Source organism: Salarias fasciatus, chromosome 5, assembly GCF_902148845.1.
Source record: "Salarias fasciatus chromosome 5, fSalaFa1.1, whole genome shotgun sequence".
Taxonomy (NCBI): domain Eukaryota; kingdom Metazoa; phylum Chordata; class Actinopteri; order Blenniiformes; family Blenniidae; genus Salarias; species Salarias fasciatus.
In genome coordinates, this window is record NC_043749.1 from 27,028,737 (window position 1) to 27,050,535 (window position 21,799).

A 21,799-nucleotide genomic window follows, 5' to 3' on the forward strand; every position below is an offset into this window, starting at 1 on the left:
CCATTTTCACAAAATGGTTGCAAAGAAGTAATTTCCATTGCTAATAATGAAAGTAAAACCCAACAACAACCAAACTCAACATATTTATGAATGAGAAAATCCGCTTACTGCCATATTTCTGGAGTAAAACTAGACATAATAAATAGATAAATAAAATAATTAGATACCTTGTTAAATAATAAATCTGTGGAGACGGATTTTGGATGCACAAGTGTGCATTAAATCAAGAAAGAAAGTGGTTCAGGTGGTGCTAAAATCTGACATTCAACTCTTATGTATTGATGTTATAATTAGAACTGTGTGTGATGAAGGATATGCCTTTCCAGTGTTGTAAAATCTAAGAAAAACCCAGCCTCCCAGCTCAGTGAAGGTTTTACCCAGGATTAATCATCTGTTTATTAATGTCAGACTGACGATTCAGATGTTGTAAACAGATCTGTTACTACGAAGAGGTCAACGCCGGTTCAGATCAGAAGTGACCTGGACAGTATGGAAGGGCTAACTGTGTTTTTCAGCACTGGGTTGATTCACCGCCAGTCTCATACGTGGAGTCATGCTTACTGTACACTTTCTGCTACAGATATACAGTAAACAGCGGTGAGTCAGCAGACAGGACAGAGCAATCTGTTTTTTTTTTGGCATCTGCTCATTGAATTCAGTCATGCACCTCTTTGGGACGGTTGACTTCACTCCTGGCCATGTCCAGCATCTGTACACGTGTGTGTGTGTGCGCACACTCATATCTGTCAAGCTCCAGGTCTCTGTACGCAACTAAGACAGAAATGAATACATTCAAATAGTTTGTTGCAGAAGTCATGTCTTCTGAGGAGAAAGCAGGAATCCGTTTTCTTGGTTTATCATTGCTGGGCCAATTCAATCAGATAGAAGTATTTACATGAGACAAGTTTAACCAGATTGGCGTTTAATCAGATTACTGATGGTCTATGTAACCACATCGACTGTCATGTTCCCCGGTAAAGTGCATATTTATGCAAAATGAATGCAATGGCTTCTCATTTGATGTGTCCTACTGTGTTTTATACAGAGTGTCCATCGCAGGCCAATTTTGAAACAAAAAAATTGATCAAATTATAGACCGGGGAAAGTTTTCTGTAGATATCTAATGGGTGTAAAAAATGCCGTTTTAGTCCGAGACCATGTTTAATCACTGTCTGGGAAAACAGCCCACAGTGTACATCTCCAGAGACGGTAATCAAACCGTGATATGAAAGCCTGAGCATCTGAGAAGTGATTGCACTTCACTACAAAACCCAGAGGAAACATTCACCACCCATTTTTTCCCCCACATTTCCTCATCTTTTGGTGTTGCATTGAATCCCAAAGTTTGTACAGATTTGTAACGTCAGCTGTTACACACAACTTCACAAAAACAAGAAAGCTGCATGAAGTTTTTACCACCGTGAGGCTTGACTGGTGGAGCAGCACACTTCGCAGTTTGAATGCTAATTGTTGTAATACTTTAAATTTCATTATGCTTTGTGCCAACTGCTTTCACAAATACAATTTACGACACAACAAGAAGTGGATGTGATGCTTATAGCTCAATTTTATATGCATGTGTCAATACTTTGTGTTGCAGGTGTCCAGCTTGCAGCTTAAGGTAACAACCTGAAAAGTAATCCTTCATACGATTTCCTCAAAAAAGAAAGTCGTTTCGATGGACATTAGTGAACATTAAATAAAAAAAGAAATGTCAGGCCTTTCCTGAATCTGATATCTTAAAATTCACAATAGGATAGAGCGCTGTAGAGTCCATACATCAAACCCTAACCCCCCACTGCGATTTGTGACGTTGAAATAACGTCTAATCAACGTAATTTTTTGATCTCCAAATCAGGTCTGTTTTAGGTTCAGAATGAAAGTTTTTATTACGTCTGTTTTGGACGTCATGTGGAGGTCCGAATCTGATGTTGTGCCGACCTCCAATGCAGAGTTGGTTTTAGTTAAACTGAGCAGTATAGCAGCAAAAGTGCATAAAATTAAAAATTAAATTGAACACCCTCTAACCACTTGGCTTGCATTTGAGGTTAAGGCATATTCTTTAAGTCATTTCAGCATTTCATTACAGACCGGTGAAACGCAGGTTTGATCTTACAACTTACTGTTCAGCGACCCTCAGCCTTACCTGTTGAGCTGTAAGTTTACTGTGTATGTAAACTGTAAATGGGAGGGTGACCACTAGTTTGCAGAAAACTATTTGAATTATAGTGCAGTACACACAAAACAAAGTGGTGGTTTTAAAGATGTTTGTTTTGTTTTTCACCAAAGTTCACAATTTGATGAAATTACGTACTAAATTTAACCGCTTGGGCGGCTCTTTTATTAGGCATAATTCTATCTTTAGAAAAAATGAAAACAAACAGACTCAAAGAAAAAGAAATACAAGGCTGGGGTTAACTTCACATAAACACTTTTTCAATGGTAAATTTATCAACGTGTCTGGATGTTGAAATAACGTTTTTCAACTGACATATTTCAGCAAAATGTTTAGAAGTCATGATTTTAAAAATACTGACGATTACATATACATCTAAAAAATGTTGATATTTCAATGTTGAATCCACAGTGAGTTTACGAAACAACTTCAACGATTTAGTGTCAACGTTGTTTTGACGTTGAATTAACATTTTTCATCAACTGACATTATTTCAACTAAATTTCAACGTTTAAGGTTTGTTGAATGGCAGCTGGGTCATTATGACGTCAAAAAAAGGTCTGAATCTTGGACCTATTTTGTACGTTCTGCTGACGTCTAGATTTGGTCCTTCACAGATGTCCAGATCAGGTACGAATATGAACGTATCTGTCACGTCTGAATGAGGTCCAATAATGACGTCTGAATCTTGGATCTATTTTGTACGCTCTGCTGACGTCGAGATTTGGCCTTTGGATGATGTCCAAATCCTGAACGTCATCATGACGTCAAAAAAAGGTCCAATAATGACGTCTAAATTTTGGATCCATTTTGTACGTTCTGCGGACGTCTAGATATGGTCTTTGACTGACCGACCCAATAATGACCTGATCTGCACGTCTTCCTGATGTCAGATGTTTGGCGGGCCTATACAGCGTGATCCAGTTTACAGGGAGCTGCAGTGGTTCTAAGCTGAAGATGGCTGAAGACAGACAGTCACACACACTCACATTCACAGTTACCAGCAATTTAGAATCAGAAATTAGCTTCAAATGTATGTTTTGTTTTGTTTTTTCGCTTGGGGGGGGGGTACATTCTCACTATGAGGTGGGAGTGTGTGTAACAAACACACTGTGTAACAAACAAATGACATTCATGTGACAAGTGAGGCATCTAAAACTGCTGTTTTCATCGTTTTAATAACGTGTTGATTAATGAATATTGAAAACCAATTTGAGGTAAAGACAATGCTTTTATGCACCAGTAATTAAGACACACATTCCCTCTCTGGTAAATCCTCCTGATGTTGCACATAGAGCGTCACTGCAGTGACTGACTCCGAGCCACAACGCTGCTTCTGCCTCAAGGTCACTGCTACTACACTGCAGAAGAAGAACACCTGTGTGAGTAGGTGTGTGTGTGTGTGTGTGTGTGTGTGTGTGTGTGTGTGTGGTTTTGCCTCCTCAAAGAGCAAAATGGCTGTGTATCATTTATAATCTGTCCTCTGAGAGCCATCACTCTCCCTCTCGCCCTTCTTTCACTGCCTCCTATTTCATTCTCTCTCCTTTTTTTTCTACCTCTTCCGGCCTTTTTACAGAGCCACTAGGGGAGGGCAGGAGAGGGGGAGGGCGGATATAAGAGGAGGGGAGGAGGTGCGGAGGACTTGCAGAGCAGGAGAAATTGTCCTTATTAAAGAGACGGCAGCTCCATGTGAGAGATCCCTTGTGGGACAGAGATTAAATAGACTGCGTCAGAGGGGAACGCGCTCGTGGTGCTGCGACTGGAAGACGTGATTAGTATGATCATCAGGGAGGGAGGGTGGGATGGAGAGAGAGAGAGAGCGAGGGGCGGCGGGACCAGACAGACGAGAAGAATGGTGGAGAAGGGGAAGAAATGGGGTTAAGAAGGGAAGAGAGGAATGTGCACGTACGTGTGGGAATGCAGACTGTTTCACAGACGGGATGAAAACAGATTAGTGAGGGGAAGAAAAAAAAAAACAAGATGGGTGTGAATGAGGGGGAACGAGAAAGAAAGCAGATAAAATGGAAGAGCAGGTAGTGCGATTCAAGTGAGGTGTGCAGTCTGGGAAGGGAAGCGGCAGGAGAGAAAATGGAGCGAAGGTGAGAAAACGCTGGATGGGAGATGAGTGGGCCAAATAGTTTTCTTATGCACAGGATTCATAAAGGTTTGATCATGATGACAGTGCTAAATATAGATGGTGGGATTATACAGTGCAGGGAATAAAAGAGAAGCCGCAGCAGCAACAGTACAGTCTTTTTATGACACACACACATCTACTCCATAGGATTATTCTACAGGCAAACACATTTCCCTAGCTCATCTTATTCTTCTCTACAGTAACAAGTTCCTGTCAGCTAAACGCTTCCCTTTCTGTGTCCTTGACATCTGGGGCAATGTCACTGAAACAAAATGGATGCAAACATGTTAGTCTTTTTTATTTGTCCTTCACAAATCAACCAAATACACCAGTGTGAGACAGGATGGCGCGTGCGTCGGTGCGTGGAGGCATTCAGAGTCTGCTGATGATGTCTACAAACACATTCTGGCATATACGTCAAGGTTGCACTCGCTTCGACGAGAGTGTTTACTCAAGAAGCGCGAGCAGCCGTCCCTCCTGAGGAATACAGCCGCTGTTTATGATGCATCATCTGGCCACCATCCACCACTGTCACCACTGTCACCAACACGGCACAGGAGCGCTGCCCCTCTGGGATGCGTCCTCACTTCACTGATAGTCACCTGCATTCCTGCAAGCCATATTTCTCCACTGATGGAACGGCATGAAGTGCCGCAGTCGTGACGCACTTCAATGGGAAACCTGGATATTTAACTGTACGGTGAATGTTAAAATAATGTCTAATAACCTTTATACTTAAAGATTTTCTTTACTGTGGTGCAACAGATAGGAGATAAAAACCTCCATATTTTCATAAAACCAAACAATTACCAGAGAAAATTACAACAATCTCAATATAAATCCAATTGTAACACTGAGTTCTCATCTAAAATACAGTCACATGTTCCAAAAACGTGTCGGATAGCTGTTGCATTAAGCATGTTTTTACAAATTCACCCTAACAGCGTGGCTTTGAGGCCAATGTGAACTTTCATAGCATCGTCACTGACATCTCAGCTCATTAAGAAATTCAAAAATCATTCGTTTGGTGGCTTTGGGCCTCAATGGAGCCTCTTGTGGCCCAGTTTAGACCCACTGGCCTTATGTTTGACATTCTTTCAATAAATAATCCCGACTGAGGACACAAGAAAAGCAAAGAGAGATTTTTAAGATTTAGCCGTAAATGTTGCTTTATGCTCTAAATTTCTAGAGAGAATCTTCGAGCTGAACCAATCATAAGTAGGTCACATATTATGATGTTAGTACAAATGGACTTCACGTACTTACACAGCATTTTTTCATGGATTCAGGAGTCTCAACGCGCTTTACTCTATCAGTCATGTCCTCTTACACTCATGGATCATGGAATGAGACAAATCCAAACTTTTCCACATTCATCTCGAATCTGAACGGCACTGGTGGGCAGCGCTACCGAGAACCACTACATTGTTTTTTTCGTGAATAACGGAAATGAGAGTAAAAGAGAGACATGATGAAGGTTATAGATGTAGAGCAGGTCTATTTAGGCTACGCTGTACACTGGCCCGCTGGGATGCCAGCAACCAACCAGTACACTTAAATAGAAATGGGAGCAGAGGAGAGAGAGAGAGAGAGAGAGAGAGAGAGAGAGAGAGAGAGAGAGAGCGAGAGCGAGAGCGAGAGCGAGAGCGAGAGAGAGATGAAGGGCAGGTGGACGGATTGATGAGGAGCAGGCCTGGAGGGGATAGGAAGGAGAGACTGGGAGGTACAAAGGCTGGCAGGAAGTGAGACGACTCAAGACGTCAGCAACAGATGCAGAAAGAGAAAGAAATAAAATTCATATAAAATTGACAGCAATCCTTCTGAGGCCTTATCATCACGCTTTTTTTTCCAGCCAGGAACCAGTTAGTGCAAAAGTTTACACCGTCTCTCTGAAATGATTCACGTCTCATGCTGGATCACAACATATCCAAAATGTGAAACAGAAAATCCAAAAATGCAGATGGTGGTCTGATTTTTACATTTATATGTGCGAGTTCTTCATCAAGCACTGAACATTTAGTTACTAATATTTTTAAAGAGTTCCATCTTCGTCACATTACTGCTGAGTACACGTGTTTTCAGGAGTACAGTGAAGATCTGAACTGTTTCTAAGCTGTTCGGAGAAGCTGAATACTGCTGTGTGTAACAGAGGCTGAAATAAGGTGAGTCAACATAAAACTGTCCATTCTCACTGGTTTTATCACATTAAAAGAGGAAACCTTCAGAATTCCAATGTTTACCTTGATATTTATTGGTATTCGGTGTTATCTCTCTTTGCCATGCTCTTTACTTGGTGAACACCGAGCGTCACAGTAATCAAACTTAGTTTTCAGTGCAGTAGATCTTTGTATTGGCAAAACTAATCCCGACAGCATTACAATAAATCATGATTCTATTTAGATATATCACAAACTTTATGTCCTAAAACTGCATTCTTTCCTACACCAACAACCCAAGTGTATTTGTATTTTAGAGAACCTACCTCCACCTGCACTGTGCAGTTTGAGTGAAAGACATGAGTGCAGAAAGTGCAAGGTTTAACTTTACAAATAACCGACACTACTGACTGTTAGATGTTGATTTTTTTTCTCTGCGTCCTTTCTGACGCCTTTCAAGTTAGTCGACCGCAGTACATCGGTACGGCGTCTCGCTGTGAGTGCAGATTTTTATTGCATTTCCTCAGTATTTAACTCTGCCATTAAGAGTGTATGCTTGTGAGATATTCATGTTTAGTGAGAGGAGATAAAGAAAGGGGACGTGTTCTGTTTGTTTCTTTCCTTTTTTTAAAATCTTGTTGCTTCTTTAGTGATTAACATGTTTTAGAACAAAACAAAAGAAATAAATCCAGTTTCTAGCAGAGCTTAGATCGACACAATTCACTCTCACTGGAAGAATTCTTAGGTCAAAACATTTAAAAAAAAAAAAAACATTACACAAGAGAAACAAAAATATTGCAATAATAATGAGAATACTAATAATAATAATAATATTTTGGGGCTGCTGTTGGGTGCTTTGACTAATTTTGTTGTTGTTATCACTGCATAGTAACTCCATCTATTAACGGATGTTATATGAATGTTGGGGAGAACGTGCAGACAAGTGGGTTTTTACAAAAACACGTCTACCTTCACTGTTGTACCTAACATCTCTGTGTGCTTCTGAATCTTCTCCTTCTTAACCCAGCCTCAAACACTTGCATCTCCCTCGACTCTCCTGTGAAGATCTGCACCATTTCTACCCGCAGCAGAAGCGTCTCCTCGTCCTCCCAGGCCTGGAGGAAAGGCCGAGGGCCATTTCACATACTCCTGCCGGCTGCTGTGGAGGTCGCACTGATGTGCTGCAGCTTTCTGCCGTCTCCTGACAGAATCAAGGCGTATTGTCAACGCCGATCTGGCCGCTGCGCCGACTGCTGCCATTAAGAGAGACAAGAAACTGAGAACCCCAATGTGTCGCATTTTATTCAGAATAATCCACAAAATATTACCTATGTGTGTGCAATGCTCGCAGTCTATATCTCTCTTTCACGTCTTCTTGAACTCGCTCCTCTTATTATAATTCTTCACGTGCAATGCAGCAAGAAGTGCACTGCAGTGCATGCTGCTGTGTGGAGTGACACTTCTTCACTGGTTGTGTGGCAGTGCTCACAGAGCTGGTGTGCCTTTTCGCCGCACGATAGCGTTTCATGAACTGTTAGTATCATGCAAAACGAATTGGTATAGGCAACCGTATACAAGGCTAATAGGTCAACCGTGCCCGGGGCCTCCCGCCATCAAACACAGGCCCCTGGGACCCATACATATTACACAAGCTACACATGATGACAGCAAGCTCTGCAGAATACCTTAAAGGATAATTACCATGATCATATTTCTGAGGTAACATATGTTCTGTGGAGGAACTGCACGGCTCCGGGGGGCCGCACGGCATAAACACAGAAACCGCAGGGATCGCTGATGCAAATGGCACAAGATACCGTTACTCAGGTCTCATTTAGTCACCGTCCCACCGAGGGAAAAATGATTCATTTATATAAATTAATAATTACAACCATGAGATGATGAGAGGAGAAGCCGTGAAACTAGTAATAAAATCTTTTCAGATACGAAAACACTGAAAGATCAACAAAACACTGCACAAAAAAAGAGGCAAAATTTAATAAATGGTACTTAAATGGAAAAATAATTCACATTTCAGATTGCAGTACTTGGAATATTGCAGTCAGCAGAACATTTAATTTAAATTTAATATATATTCTTTACTGCTCCTCAGAGAAGCTTTTTTCATTTCTTTAACTCTTTTTCTTATTGTTACATTATGCAGCAGAACTATAATTTTACTCAATGATCCCATATAATATCAGTCTGAAGAGCCAAGAACGGAGGAATAAAATACAAATGTTCTTTTCATTTATTTACACCTTTTTTTTTTTTTTTTTAATTAGAACAGGAGTGTGTAACACATCCAGCCTCATGCAGCCCAGTTTCATCTTGACTGGGACGGACCAGTATCTATTAACTTTTAAATTTAAACTTTAAAGTTTTTCTTTGCTGTGGTTTGGCGGGTCGGATCGCAGCCATTGGTGGGCCAGTTTTGGCCCATGAGCCTCATTTTTAACACCTCTGCCCTAGAATATATGCGTGTTGAGGGTTGATACAGATTCGATAATGATGAAATGTTTTTATTCTGCAAATGTTTTAGATAATCAGGGATACTTAAGAGATGCTATGCAAATAATATGAGTAAAATGTTCAGTAAAATTGGATTTCCTGCATCAGAAAACATGATTTTGATTACACGATTTGTGGAGGGTTTTTTTCTTCATAATTTACAAGTGTGATTACTGAAACAGTAGTTTTATGGTACGTCTGTAGGCTGTGATTGTGGGTTTGTGATTAGTCCGCTGCTAAAATCCAATGTTTCTAATCAGGAAATGCATGAGACAGGAAAATTAAATTACGGTATAATATTATGTCTGTTATAATCATTTTACTTCTACTTTGAGTTCTGCTTCATTCCCGTGTTTGGTGTTTTTCTGATGCAGAGGTGACACAGTGGGGGAGTGGTTAGTCCTGTTAGGCCACAGAAAGAAAGGCTCTGCTTTAAAGTTGGAGGATGGGAATCTGTTTGCTCTCCCTGGACGCCAGTTGGGTTTCTTTAGGTGTCTCACAATCCGAGGCTGGTTGGATGAGTGTTTGCACAGGCAGAAGGATGAAAGTTTTTTACTGAGCAACTCAAAAGCATTTTGGGAAAACATAATTGTGTTTCTGCTGTCTATTTCCTTGAGCAGGGTCTGACCGTCATCCCAGTCTCTCGTTCTCATAGCATCAAAGACGAGCAAAGCCCCGAGCACCTCTCCAACCTCTGGACCCTCCAGGAACGGCTCCGCTCTGAGCGCTGTTTTACAATTCCTTGCTCCCTGCGCAGGAGGACTCTCTGATGTGCTGCAGCTCTCCACCGTCTCTTCAGTAAAGAGCTGTACTGTCAGCATCCAACAACGGTCTCGTCTCCCATCGCCAGAAGAGCGGGTCAGACGCCAAGCTGCTTACTGCTGTTCCTTCTTGGAAATGAAGTTGTCGGCTGAGAACCCATCTGGCCCCCGGATGACTCACGGCGTTCACCTGCTGGCTGCCTCAGGGAAACGCTAGCTCTTCACCCCACACTCACCTACAAGGCAACACACGGGTAACTACATCCGTGGTGCGTATGCACGGCGGGAGAAGCCATTCCTGGGTCAGCGTCCACAATTGCACGCTTTTTCCATTCTATTCTTTTTTTCTCCAATCATTTTTGCTCAGGAACTGTGTTGAGGGTACAGTGTACTTGTTTTGCCAGTGGCATCGCCATAACCTGACCTGGAAACAGTATCTCCTCTGACGATCAGCCTATAAGGTTACTGGGTTCCTCTGATGTCACGGAGGTCGCGCTGCATGAACCAACGGTCCCGGCGTCAGCCGAGGAAGAAGATTTCAGCGCTGTGATAAATATTCAATACACAGGTGTAGTAGCTAGAAGGGAGATCCAATTTGCTTGTTGGGGATGTAGCTGCAGAAATCGTTCCCTAATGCAATGCACAGACAGGAAATACATCATGCGTTTGAGTAATAGGTGCATGTGTAGTTCTTTGAATGGCCTTAAGGGAATACCACGGCGAAGCTAATGAAGGTATGCATTTAATATGTACACGAAAGGAATTCTAAGTAGGAATTGAAGGAAGAATATTGTAAAATATCATGCAATGCTATGCCTACTGTGGTTGAAAAGATAAGCAGATAATCAGAATTCTTATGAATAAAGCAAATATATTTATCCAAATTATCGAATTAAGAATAATTCCAATGAAAACAGTGTGGATGTGTGTTTTGATCCTGTCCACATCTGCAGATGCCAGCGCTCTTCCCACGTGGCCCAAAACCTGTACTGCGACCTGCTCCTTAACAAGGCTCCAGCTGATTGGCTGAAGTGAAGGATGACAGGGCAGGGTGGGATGCTTCTGCGGGGGAGGGTGTGGAAGGAGAGCGAGAGAGAGGCGGGCTAAACTGTCCAGAGAGATTGCTGCTCATACTAAACAGGTCTAGCACTAGCTGGCTGAGGAGAATTTTCATTAGTGCCCCTCAAACGGGACTCCCTCCCCTGCGTGCGGTTCTGATGCTGTGCTTACGCATTTCTCCAGGTGCTTTACAGGCTTCCCGCACGTCTGCACCGCTCTCACTCGTTTTACAGTCAAAGAACCGGTATATACATAAAAAAAACGGGGGGAAAAAAAAGATGCATTCCTGAAGAGAGGATCTTTCATACAGCGCACAGCAGGACACAGATCTGCACTCACACACCCACACACGCATGCATGCATAGACGAGCACGGGGGCTTACCTTCTGTGGGTGAGGTTTTCAGTCGTTTGCACAGTCCCTCCACTCCCCCGTAGTCCTCCTGGAGCTTGACCACCGCCTCCGAGCCGCGCAGCTCCATGAGCGAGCGCAGCTCCATGAGCGAGCAGCCGAAGCCCGCCGCATGGTTGCCCTCGTTTCTTTGGTTCTTGGCATAAAAATCGCTGTTCGTCATGTCCCCCATGATGTCAGCTTCTCAAGTCAGTTAGATTAGTGTTTCTTATTGCTTATAGATCGAACAAAAAAGCTTGCAAAACAGAGCTCAGTCTCATCCAAAAAGAAAAAGAAAAAAAAATCCAAAATAGGTATCGAGCAGGCAACGGCGACCAAAAGGAGAGGAGGGGGAAAAAAAGAAAACCTCTTGCAGGTGAGTAGACAGATCAAGAAGGAGAAAAAATCCAAGGAGATAAACTGATGAGCTGCTTCTCTGCTTCAGGAGAGACAGACTTCAGCCGACCGAAAACCATCAAAGAGGAGAAACAGAAGAAGAGCATAGAGAGCAGCAGAGAAGGAGGAGAGGAGGGGATGACAGAACACAAGTGGGGAGCATCCAGGTAAGCGTTGGACAGCCCCGGTGGTCAGCTCCTGAGGAGGGCAATGACGGTGGTTGCAAGTCCTGTCGGTCTCAGGCTCACCACGGCTGCAGTCCAGACCCGCTCCATGTGTGGCTTCCCATTGCTGCTAGTCTGCTGTTGCCTCCGCTGCCTCTCTGTCTCTACATGGTGGTCTTCCCCATCACTGCTACAGAGAGAGAGAGAGGAGGAGAGAGAGAGAGAGAGAGAGAGAGAGAGAGAGAGAGAGAGAGAGAGAGAGCAAGGCGAATTCAAGAGATGAATTCAGAGAGGACAGAAGGTGAGGGAGGAGCAGGGAGAGACACAGAAGGAGAGCACAGGGATGAGCGATGCCTCCTCAGGACAGGGCTGAATGCAGCTGCAGACGGTGCACGGCTGAAGGACAGCCTCTCCGGGCTGCTGCAGTAACTCTGCCTCTGCTGTCTCTATCTTCTACTGCTGCTGCTAACCTCATTCTGAGGACACCCAGACTGACAGAAAGAGAGAGAGAGAGAGAGAGAGAGAGAGAGAGATAGGAAAGAGACAGAGCAGAAAGCGGTCCTTTCTGGTGCAGAGCGGAGAGGAGGTGTGTGCGGGTGGGAGGCTGGGGCTGCTCTGACGACAGAGCGGAGAGGCAGAACGTAACGCTGCGCTGTCACGGGGAGGATGGGCCGAGCTGCGGAGCCGCCGCCGCTCTCTCACCACTCCTTCCTTCCCGTCCTACAGTAAGTGACATCTCCTATGCAATCTCTCCGTCTCACTTATGCGTTCCTCCACGCCTGTTGTCCTGAAAAGCTTTGCTTTGAAACGAATTCCCGTCACCTCAGCTTTCACAGGTATGCTTGGCTGCAGCGCTGGCTACGGAGAGAGACTGCCATTTGCTGAATCAAGGTCATATGATGTTTGACAGCAGTTAGCAGCTCACGCATGTTGATAGTTGGACAGAAAACCTCAGTATTAAGGCTAAAAGCCAGGACAAACTACAACATAAAATCTACCTATCTATCTATCACATTCAAACACTTAAGCTTTATATATTCTTCAGTTTAAGGAACCTCTTGTTTAATAGAAATGAGTAATTTCACATCAGCTTCACCCTGTTGTGTGTGGATGGTCTCATCTCATGCAAATTGAGCACTCACAACAATCCATCCATCCCCGTTCTATGCTAAGCTAGTCCGTTTTGGGACATGTGGGTCTGATGGAGCAGACTATGGGTGAATGCAGGTTCCATCCTCAACAGATCAACAGTCCATCAAAGAGACCCGGGGGAGAACAGTCACACTGGATAATTTAGTCAGCAGTCAAGCGGATTTGCATGTTTTTGGACTGTAGAAAAAAAGCCCATACATGCACAGGGAGACTAACTCAACATAAAAACTCCTCAAACCCAACATGGACTCAAACCAGGGAACGCCAGGAATGCCAGCCATCCACTACAACAGTGTGCAGATCACGAGCTTTAGGATAAATACTGTGATTAAAACAGTTGACCTCAATATTTACCACTTGGGCCACATTTAATATGAACACTCAAGATTAAAATGTTATTCATGTAAGTAGACTGGCAAAAAAAGATATGATAACATACATACTGTTTTTTTTTTTTTGTTGCTGTTGTGGGGCAGAGTACACATAATGAAAGTGTCTGTATTTTGACAAAGGCAAACAATTACTACAGAAACAACAACATTCTCAACATGAAGCCAGTTTTAATGATGCATTCGCTTGTAAAAAGCCCAAGAAACTGTTCCATGCATGTTTTAACTAACTCATCCTGACAGCTGGGCTTTGAGGCGAATGCTAGTTTCCTCACAATGATCTCAAGGTCTCAGTGTTGTGTCCGCTACTCTTAAAGAGACTGTTTTTAAATATCTGGACTGGACTGGAGCCTTTTGCAGGCTGGTTTTGGCCCACAGGCCTTATATTTGACACCCCTGCACTTTAACACACAATCGGCACTCTTCGGAGTAATGAGGACCGAAAAAATATATACAATCACTGTTCAGAAAACCCATAAGTATCTGGGATTGGCTCCAGCACCCTGTGACCCTGACAGGATAAGTGGTTCTGAAAATGAATGAATGAATGAATGTTCAGAAAACCATCGTGATTGTGCTGCATTTAGTTTGTGATTATGACACAGGTAAGATGAGCAACAACAGAAATATCTGCCAACCAAATCCTTTCAGCATGGGATTTGTGAGCAGCAGAAGAAACACTGCCAGCATTATTCTTTAAGTCTCTGTTTTCTCACAATCCACCCACTTCTCCACAAGTGTGTGGTATCATAACAAAGTGAACAAACCACTATTGATCTGTGCCCGGTGATTTACACATGCGTGCCCTCAGTTTTAATCAGGGACATCAGCGACCCGGCGTGTCGCACATTGATCACCTCACCACTGGATGAATCTAAATAAGGTTCATCACTGACGCTATTATCCAAAGCAAACCTTTGCTTCACAGCTGCCCTTTATCACCGCCCACGTGCTCAGGGGGAGACCTGGAATCAAAGCGCCGTGGTTTTGTATTCAGCTGAACGCTGCAGTGACTTTACTGCCTCTCCATCATCCGGACCGCACGATATTAACACGGCGGTTAATTCCTCTATGAGACCTTCAAGAAGCCATGATGCAGCAGCACCTGCAGACACTTGGCATATTTAGATAATAAACTCAAACTAAAGAGCAAAGTCAGCCAAAGCTGAAACGCTGATTGCGGAGCGAATCACTGAATAGTCAGATCATCACACAACCCCATGCTTCATGTACAAACCGAGGCAGAACGTCTGCCTTCACTGGCCGATTCATTAGGTACAGTCGAACCATATGTGGTGATTCCACATAACAGACTAGATTCTGCTTGCACAAGCAGGTAATCCTGTTAAATTTTGCTTAACATCATTAGAGAGCTTCTAATTCAAAATGTATGGGTGTGTTTTTCCGTTTTAGTTTGGACTGCATCTGCAGAATATTAGAAACTCCTCTTATTATAAGGTAGTACAGTTTAACACTACTGACCTCATACATGAACAGCCAGTTAAATTACCCCCTTTTGAAAAGCTAAAGCAAAAAATAAACATTATTACAGACCGACAGGCAGAATTTATGCAAAATATATTGTAACTAAAGTAAACTATACTGTAAATATGCATAACAAGATATGCCATAGATGCAAAGCTATTAAACACAGACGTAAAGTTTGTCTTCATAGCTTTTAATGTGAACGTGTTAATGTGAATTAACAGAGCGTTTACTCATCAGCAGACTCTGGGGTTGTGTGCACACTCACACTCCGTGCACTCTCTCAAATATCAAGTGTGGCGATACAGATGGGACTAGTACCAGACACAACTGTGTGCCGGAGAGCAGGGCGACGACCTTGTCGCAGCGGGATGGCGAGAGCGCCTGCCAACATGTGAATACACAACTGTAGGCTGCAGACAGCGTGTAACTCCACAGGATCCAGTCTTTTCTGTTAATGAGCACCAGCGCTGTCTGAGGAGACTGAGTTAGACAGCACTGGCAGCGGCGTGTGGATAGAAACACTCCGGCAATTTTAAACTGCTGCTTTTTCATTTCTGTATTTGTGCTGGATGCCCCTCTCAGGGTGTTGATAAAGCTGCTGCATGAAGTCGGCATTCTTCCTTCAACCTCTCTGACCCCTGCTCATCCTCTGCCATGTGTGTGTGTGTGTGTGTGCGTGTGTGGATTTTCACTCTGGCAGCTGAGGGAAACTCATCACACAGGTAACTCTGTCTTTTGCACCAGATGGACCACCAGCAAGCGAGAAGGACACACCGACCTTCCCCGCTTTCACTGTCAAACCCTGGAATGCAGGAGCTTCTTGAGGACTTTGGATTCATGTCAGAACCTGGGCACTGGCTGCTCCCAGGGCCCTTCTGTCAACTTTATTTATTTAATTCAAAGTTCGCAGTTTGTACCCTCATTGCAAAAAGCAAGCAAGAAGCCCAGATATAACATATCAACACAAAATTTAAGAAAACTACATTTAAAACTAGTGATATTATCCGTCCCTGCAGCAGATAAATTTCACTTGATTATTCTTGAAATCAGATTTTTCAATCTAAAAATGAGTCTCCCTTTCTTAAATTTGTCTTAAATCAAGTGGGATGAGACATTTTGACTAAAAACAAGACTTTCTCATGTTGGCCAGCAGAGAAATTCACCCTTATCCATGAAAATGACGGTTCGTAAGATATTAAGCCACAAATAATGTTTGTTTCCTGAATGTGGATGTTAGTATTTATTTGGCAAAGACAAAGTCATGTACCTTTTAGTGGAGAACAGACTGCTGTGTTCAAAGATTTCAATTAAATTTGTCGTTAGCAGACAAAGCAAGCAGAGAAATACATGAATACCACAAACACAGAGCGAAGACATTACCTTTTAAAACCATGTTATAAATATCAGAAGATGGAGTGTTTTGGCTGGGACCTTAATAAAAGACTTGGTCCCTTCAGTAAATTCGATTGATTCAACAGCAAAACAAAGAAGACACCATTAGATGTTGGAAAGCTACATAATAAATCTGTCTACTGTTGAATAAAATACATTTTGTGAGGAAATTATAGCTTTAATCAAGTAAATATTAATTTGTTTTTCTGTTCCTTACACCTTACAAAACAAGCTGAAGACAGACAAAGAAAGATATGACTAAATGGCTGGATTAATACTGAAGCATGCACAGTGAGTGCACTCGATTGGAAATACAAAAAAAAAAAAAACAGGACACTGTAGATGCTTTTAAACAACGTGAACAATAAAGATGGTGCAAAAGACCAGATGACAACTTTCAAACAGACACCAAAAACATCGATAAGAAGAATAAATTCTCTGCAAATACGTCATGAGATCATGTGAAATCATTTCTCGGCAGTGAATAAATGTAGTGAAAGCACTGTATAGCCTTCTATTAGATAAATGTATGCCATGAGCATATTTTTAAGGTATAAATTGTAAATATGAGTGACTTTACGTATTAAGCACTTGAAACCTTCAATCCCCTCGTATTTCATTAAGTGCTCACACAGGATTAAAGATGCAACCTTCGTATTTCTTTTCAGGGACACTTTACAAAAGAAAGATTTTCTTTTGTGTGGAAGTATAATTCTTAATGCAGAACTCGATGGCTAATTTGTCCCATGACAGTGCGTATACTCCAGGCTTCACGCCAGTGAGCGATGGTGGCGCTGCATGCTTGGCTCCAAGCTGCCCGTCTTTAAATTACAGCAACATGTGCGACAGTGGAAACAGCAGGGATGTGAGAGGGAGGGCAATAAGACGAGGAAAAAGGTACAGCTCGGTGCAACCAACGCTGAGACGTGGAGAAAAACAAATATAAAAGAAAAAGCATGAAAAAAGGGGGGGACACAGAATCACGTGATGCAGAGAGCAGAGCGGCGCCGGAGCCGGGCAGGAGGTGAGACAGAGGTGATTCTGATGCAAATGCCTGAGTGACTTCAAAGCCAACCATGCTCTACTTTCATGGAGTGTAAACATACGGACAATTACGCCACCATGCATATATGTGCACGCAATTGATTCCTCCACTCTTTAGAAAAGGAGGACAGCTGTGTGTGAAGCTGATGGTTGCTTTCCATAAACATTCACAGATAAAACGCCGACGGGTCTCCCTCACAGGTCAGTGCGGACTCTTTTTAAACGTTTTAAATCAGACCTATAGGGATGAAAGATGGACGCAGGATCAGATCTTTATTTTGAAAGTGTGCACTTTATTTTGTTACTTTATGTAAGGGAGTAAACAATTGCTTCTCAGCAAAATAGTGGGCAAGATTATTGTGGAATATAGTCTTTACTTTTTAATTGTTTATTTAATGAACATGTGTGTTCAAGAATGGATACCAGTAACAATAAGAAAAATCATTTTCAATAGAGATAAATATTCACATTGAGCAAAACTGAAGTCATTTGTCCTGCTAAGCTGTCCCAGTTTCTCATGTGGCGTCTCTGGAAAATGAATTGCCTAACCCCGTCTTAAATGCTAAAGATGTTAGTCTTTATTGATTTACCACCAATGTTTAAATCAATTTCACTGCCAATCATTTCTCTGTCCTTGCCTACATGCCGTCCAATCAATCTGTTTGTTGTCCTCTTGCTTACTCGTCTATCTGCTCCTCCTTTGTGCCATTCTCCTGTCTATCTCCCTGCTCATGTGCCAGTTCATCTGCATAATTGCTGGCCTGCTTCCCTCGACTTGACAGTGAGTAATGAGCAACATCTGATCAAACACTCAAAGAGAAAGTACACTTTTTTCCGCTTTTTGGTGGGGGAGGGAGGGGGGGTGTTGCAATAATTAACTTTTTTTTTTTTTTTACCTAAAGTGTAAGAAGACACACTTCAGGGGACTTGGTGAACTTGGGCACCGTATGGGGTCCATGTTAATATGTGGAACTCCGAAGCCAGATGCTGACACCATCTGACCGCTGCACTACATGGTGTTTATCATCTGACAAGCTTAAAAAAAAAAACCACAACACAGGAATCCACTGTCGCTTGAATCCAAAGAATCCCACGAACATAAAGTCAATGAAGCACTACCAACGTGTTGTTTAAAGTGTTCTAAGCAGGTATTATGCCGGGGGTCAACATGTTTTAAACTCAGAAATGAACCAGACTTTTTTTCCTTGCAGACAATAAGATAAGATAAGATAAGATAAGATAGAATTTATTTATCCCACAATGGGAAAATCCCAGAGTTGCAACTGTGACAGAAAATAGACAATAATCAAAAAAGATCAAAAGGATTGATAGTTATTTAACCAAAAACAGAAAATACAAACTAGTATGCTATTCTTATTCTTATTCTTATTCTTATTCTAATGTGTATTATTTCATATTTTCTCTGTGCTACAGCTACATTGTACAGATTCAACAGAGATAATAAGACTGAGTTATGCTGTAAATGTTATTCTGCTATGGTTTTGTTGCTGGAGAACTGAATTTTCCTAAATAAAATATGCAATCACACTGTCTGCCTTGTCAATAATTCCTGAGTTACTGTTTAAACTTGACTGATGTATTGTTGACTGATTAATAACAGATCAGAGTATCAGATGTTCTGAAGGTTTTAAGGTTTTTTGTTTCAGGGAATCTCCTTGCAGCTTTAACTTTGTGTGTGAGTTAGTCAGTGATGCAACTGCACATCCTGATTTGATTGGAGTTCTTTCATTTTCATCATCTATTTTTGGCAGAAACTGCACATTAAGGATGTGTCATGCATCCTCATTTAGAGTTGGATTCAGCTTTACTGCTGGATTCTCTGTGCACCGCGGCGTACCTGGTGGTTTGCCTGCTGGGTCATTGTGTTGTGTTCTGTGATTATTAAGATAATGTAGAAACAGCGCTCTGATAATTGCTGCCTGCTCTTTTCAGATGTGAGGTTCCCGATCTGACAAGCGGCGGGTAGTTTGCTGCCCTGCACGGCGGCGCCGCGCACCGTCTCCGAGCCGCTGTCTCCAAACGTCCTTGAGCACAGCGAGGCAGAGCTGAGGAGGTCTGAGCTGTGCCCACTGCATCATCATCATCATCATCATCACCAGCAGCAGCAGCAGCAGCAGCAGCACTGGCATGCAGCGCCCCCTGCCTGTGGCACAATATAGTGCAGCTGAGTTCACTGCACACCTGCAGGCTCTTCAAAATGGCATGTAATGTCAGATGACAGGTAGCAAGTGAACTGAAGCCTGTGTGGAGACATTACCATGTTCAAAAGCACTGATGCTCTTCTTCCTGCAACAATGTGTCAGTGTGGCCTGACTCCGCCACAAACAGCCTCACAAAGCACTGAATCAACGTCCGACTCACGTTTTAAACAGCTCGTAGTCCTTGTGTGACACAGCGAAACGTGTTTACATAAATTCAGAGAGGGACACTGATCGTGCAAGTTTTCAGTCAATAAAATCCTTATTTGTGCCTGACTCAGCTCTTACTATATTGAGACCAAAAAACCCCTCTGTGACCTCCAAAAAATAACCAGCTATGACCTGCACTGCCCTGCTGCGTTCTGCTGAGAAACAAATTCAACAAATATGTGCAATAATGGTATAACGAATATCAAGTAAGCAGCAGACGCAATAACGCAACGCTGAGGGAATCCCCGGGTACATGGTGCATTAGATAGCAGCTGCGTCGCAATACTGCACTGAAATATATCACACACAACACACACACACACCAGCTGAAAGCCAGAAAGACACATTAACTGACATTGTCTCTGAGGTGAAGTGTTATATAACAACCACACGGAGAGTCTCCTTTCAGCTACCATCAGTGCACTCTAATTGGGTTGAAACCAGCTGTCACGCTAACTAAGCACAGCAGACAGAGTCTGACGGAGGAAAAGATTATTTCGGTACCCGATGCAGGAGCAGAAAGGCTGCTGCTTCGACTCATATCAGGCAGAGAAAGAGATAAAATGGAGAAGAAAAACTGAGACAAATGAGTCAGAGAAACAGAGCGGAGACACAAACACATATAGCCTGCCTGCTCTCGGATGTGCTCAGCCGCGACGGGCTTATAGATATGGAGGGGGCTTCTGAAGCCAAGTAGTCAGCCAGGAAAGTTGGATGGCTGCAGGGGCTGCCGTGTGCCACTGCGGACTCGGATTAAGGAGCCACGATGCGAGAGCTGGTGGTGAGATGTATGCTGCGGCTGTGAGACGACGGGGTTAAAGGACAGCCGACGATGCACAGAGTGCTCCGAGCCAGCGGCCGAAATAGAGAAACCTCCACAAAGACCGTCTTGAAGAGGAGAGGCAGCATCTCCGTGGATGAAATGAAGTGAACAGCTCGGCTCTCCATCACTTGTCTCCTGACTTCAACCTGGCTTTTTCTGCTTTTTACATTTCTGTGGTCTAGATGTCCCTTTCACTCTTTTTTCTGTTTGCTTCATCCGGTGCACCGACTCATTATTTTCAACCTCACTTCTGCTGTAACTCAATTTTTTTTTTTTTTTTCTGTTTGTTTCTGTGTGATATTGGAATGAAACTACGTCACTGATAATGTAAAGCAGAGGCAGAGATGTACAGTGGAAATCTGCCTGGAGCTGCAATGTGAACGCACATTAACAACCGTGATGAAATCAATGCTGACATTTTCTTTCTGGGCTTATTGGAATGCAATAAAAAAATACTTGATTTTATTACATTGTATATATCATTATTGTTGAGAAACAAACAAGCGCATGTTGTCCGAACATAATAATCAGATAATAAATGTTTGTAACGTTAGTTTCAGGGGCTGCAAAGTACTGTAGTCTCTCGATTGGCACTTCGGAAGGTCCCAAGTTTGAGTCCCAGCAGGAAGTTTGCATGTGAATGAATGTTTTAAGGCATTCCTGTCTCATCCAACAGTCCAAAAACATGTTTTTAAGGTGAATGAATGACACATTCCAAATGATCACGTGAATGTGAGAGTCTGTTTCTCTGCGTTTGTCGTGTGATGAACCGTTTATCGGTCCGCAGTCGACTCTGCTTCCCCGTAATCAGCTGAAATCGGCTCCAACACTCACAAACCTAAATTGGATAAAGTGGTGCAAAAGATTTATGGATGTTGGTTTCATAGTGTTGGAGATGTGAGTTGCCTCCAGTTTTTTTTGTTTTGTTTTGTTTTTCACAGCAGTTTTTCCATCTGGTGCTTAATTTTCCAATCAAACTGAACCCCCCGGCCCGACTCTCTCTGTGCTGTCAATCATTTTGTGCACAAACTTATGAGAGCTATTATAGATCAGGAGAGAAGCGACGTGCAAACTTTTCTCCTCCTACCTATGATTGATGCTTTAATAACCTCCAGTTTAGTCAAATGCTTTTTAGAATGAGCAGCACTGGTGGTTAGAATAGGATGAAAAGGTGAAGATGATAGCAGGTAACTACAGGCTCAATAGTGTCCATCTTTCCACGAAGACCACGTGCTTCTCCAGGGAAATTAAAGCATCGGATGGTACAAGCTGCAGAGTCAATATTTTCTCTCCACAACTCATTATGGTTTCATTTGATAAATTTACCCCTCCT

General features: G+C 42.7%; 1 protein-coding gene across 8 annotated transcripts in view; it reads right to left on the bottom strand.

Moving 5' to 3' along the window:
- The window catches only part of LOC115388930 (plasma membrane calcium-transporting ATPase 2), a 98,886-nt gene that overhangs the window by 68,977 nt on the left and 8,110 nt on the right, over positions 1–21,799 (bottom strand). For 6 of the 8 annotated variants that reach the window (XM_030092251.1, XM_030092249.1, XM_030092247.1 and 3 more), the window contains exon 2: positions 11,184–11,939. In XM_030092251.1, coding sequence (XP_029948111.1) covers positions 11,184–11,382 — 199 coding nt within the window. In that variant the 5' untranslated portion in view covers positions 11,383–11,939. Of the gene's footprint in view, positions 1–11,183; positions 12,375–21,799 lie in introns of those variants that run through there. The other 2 variants (XM_030092246.1, XM_030092253.1) reach the window with 1 other exon arrangement.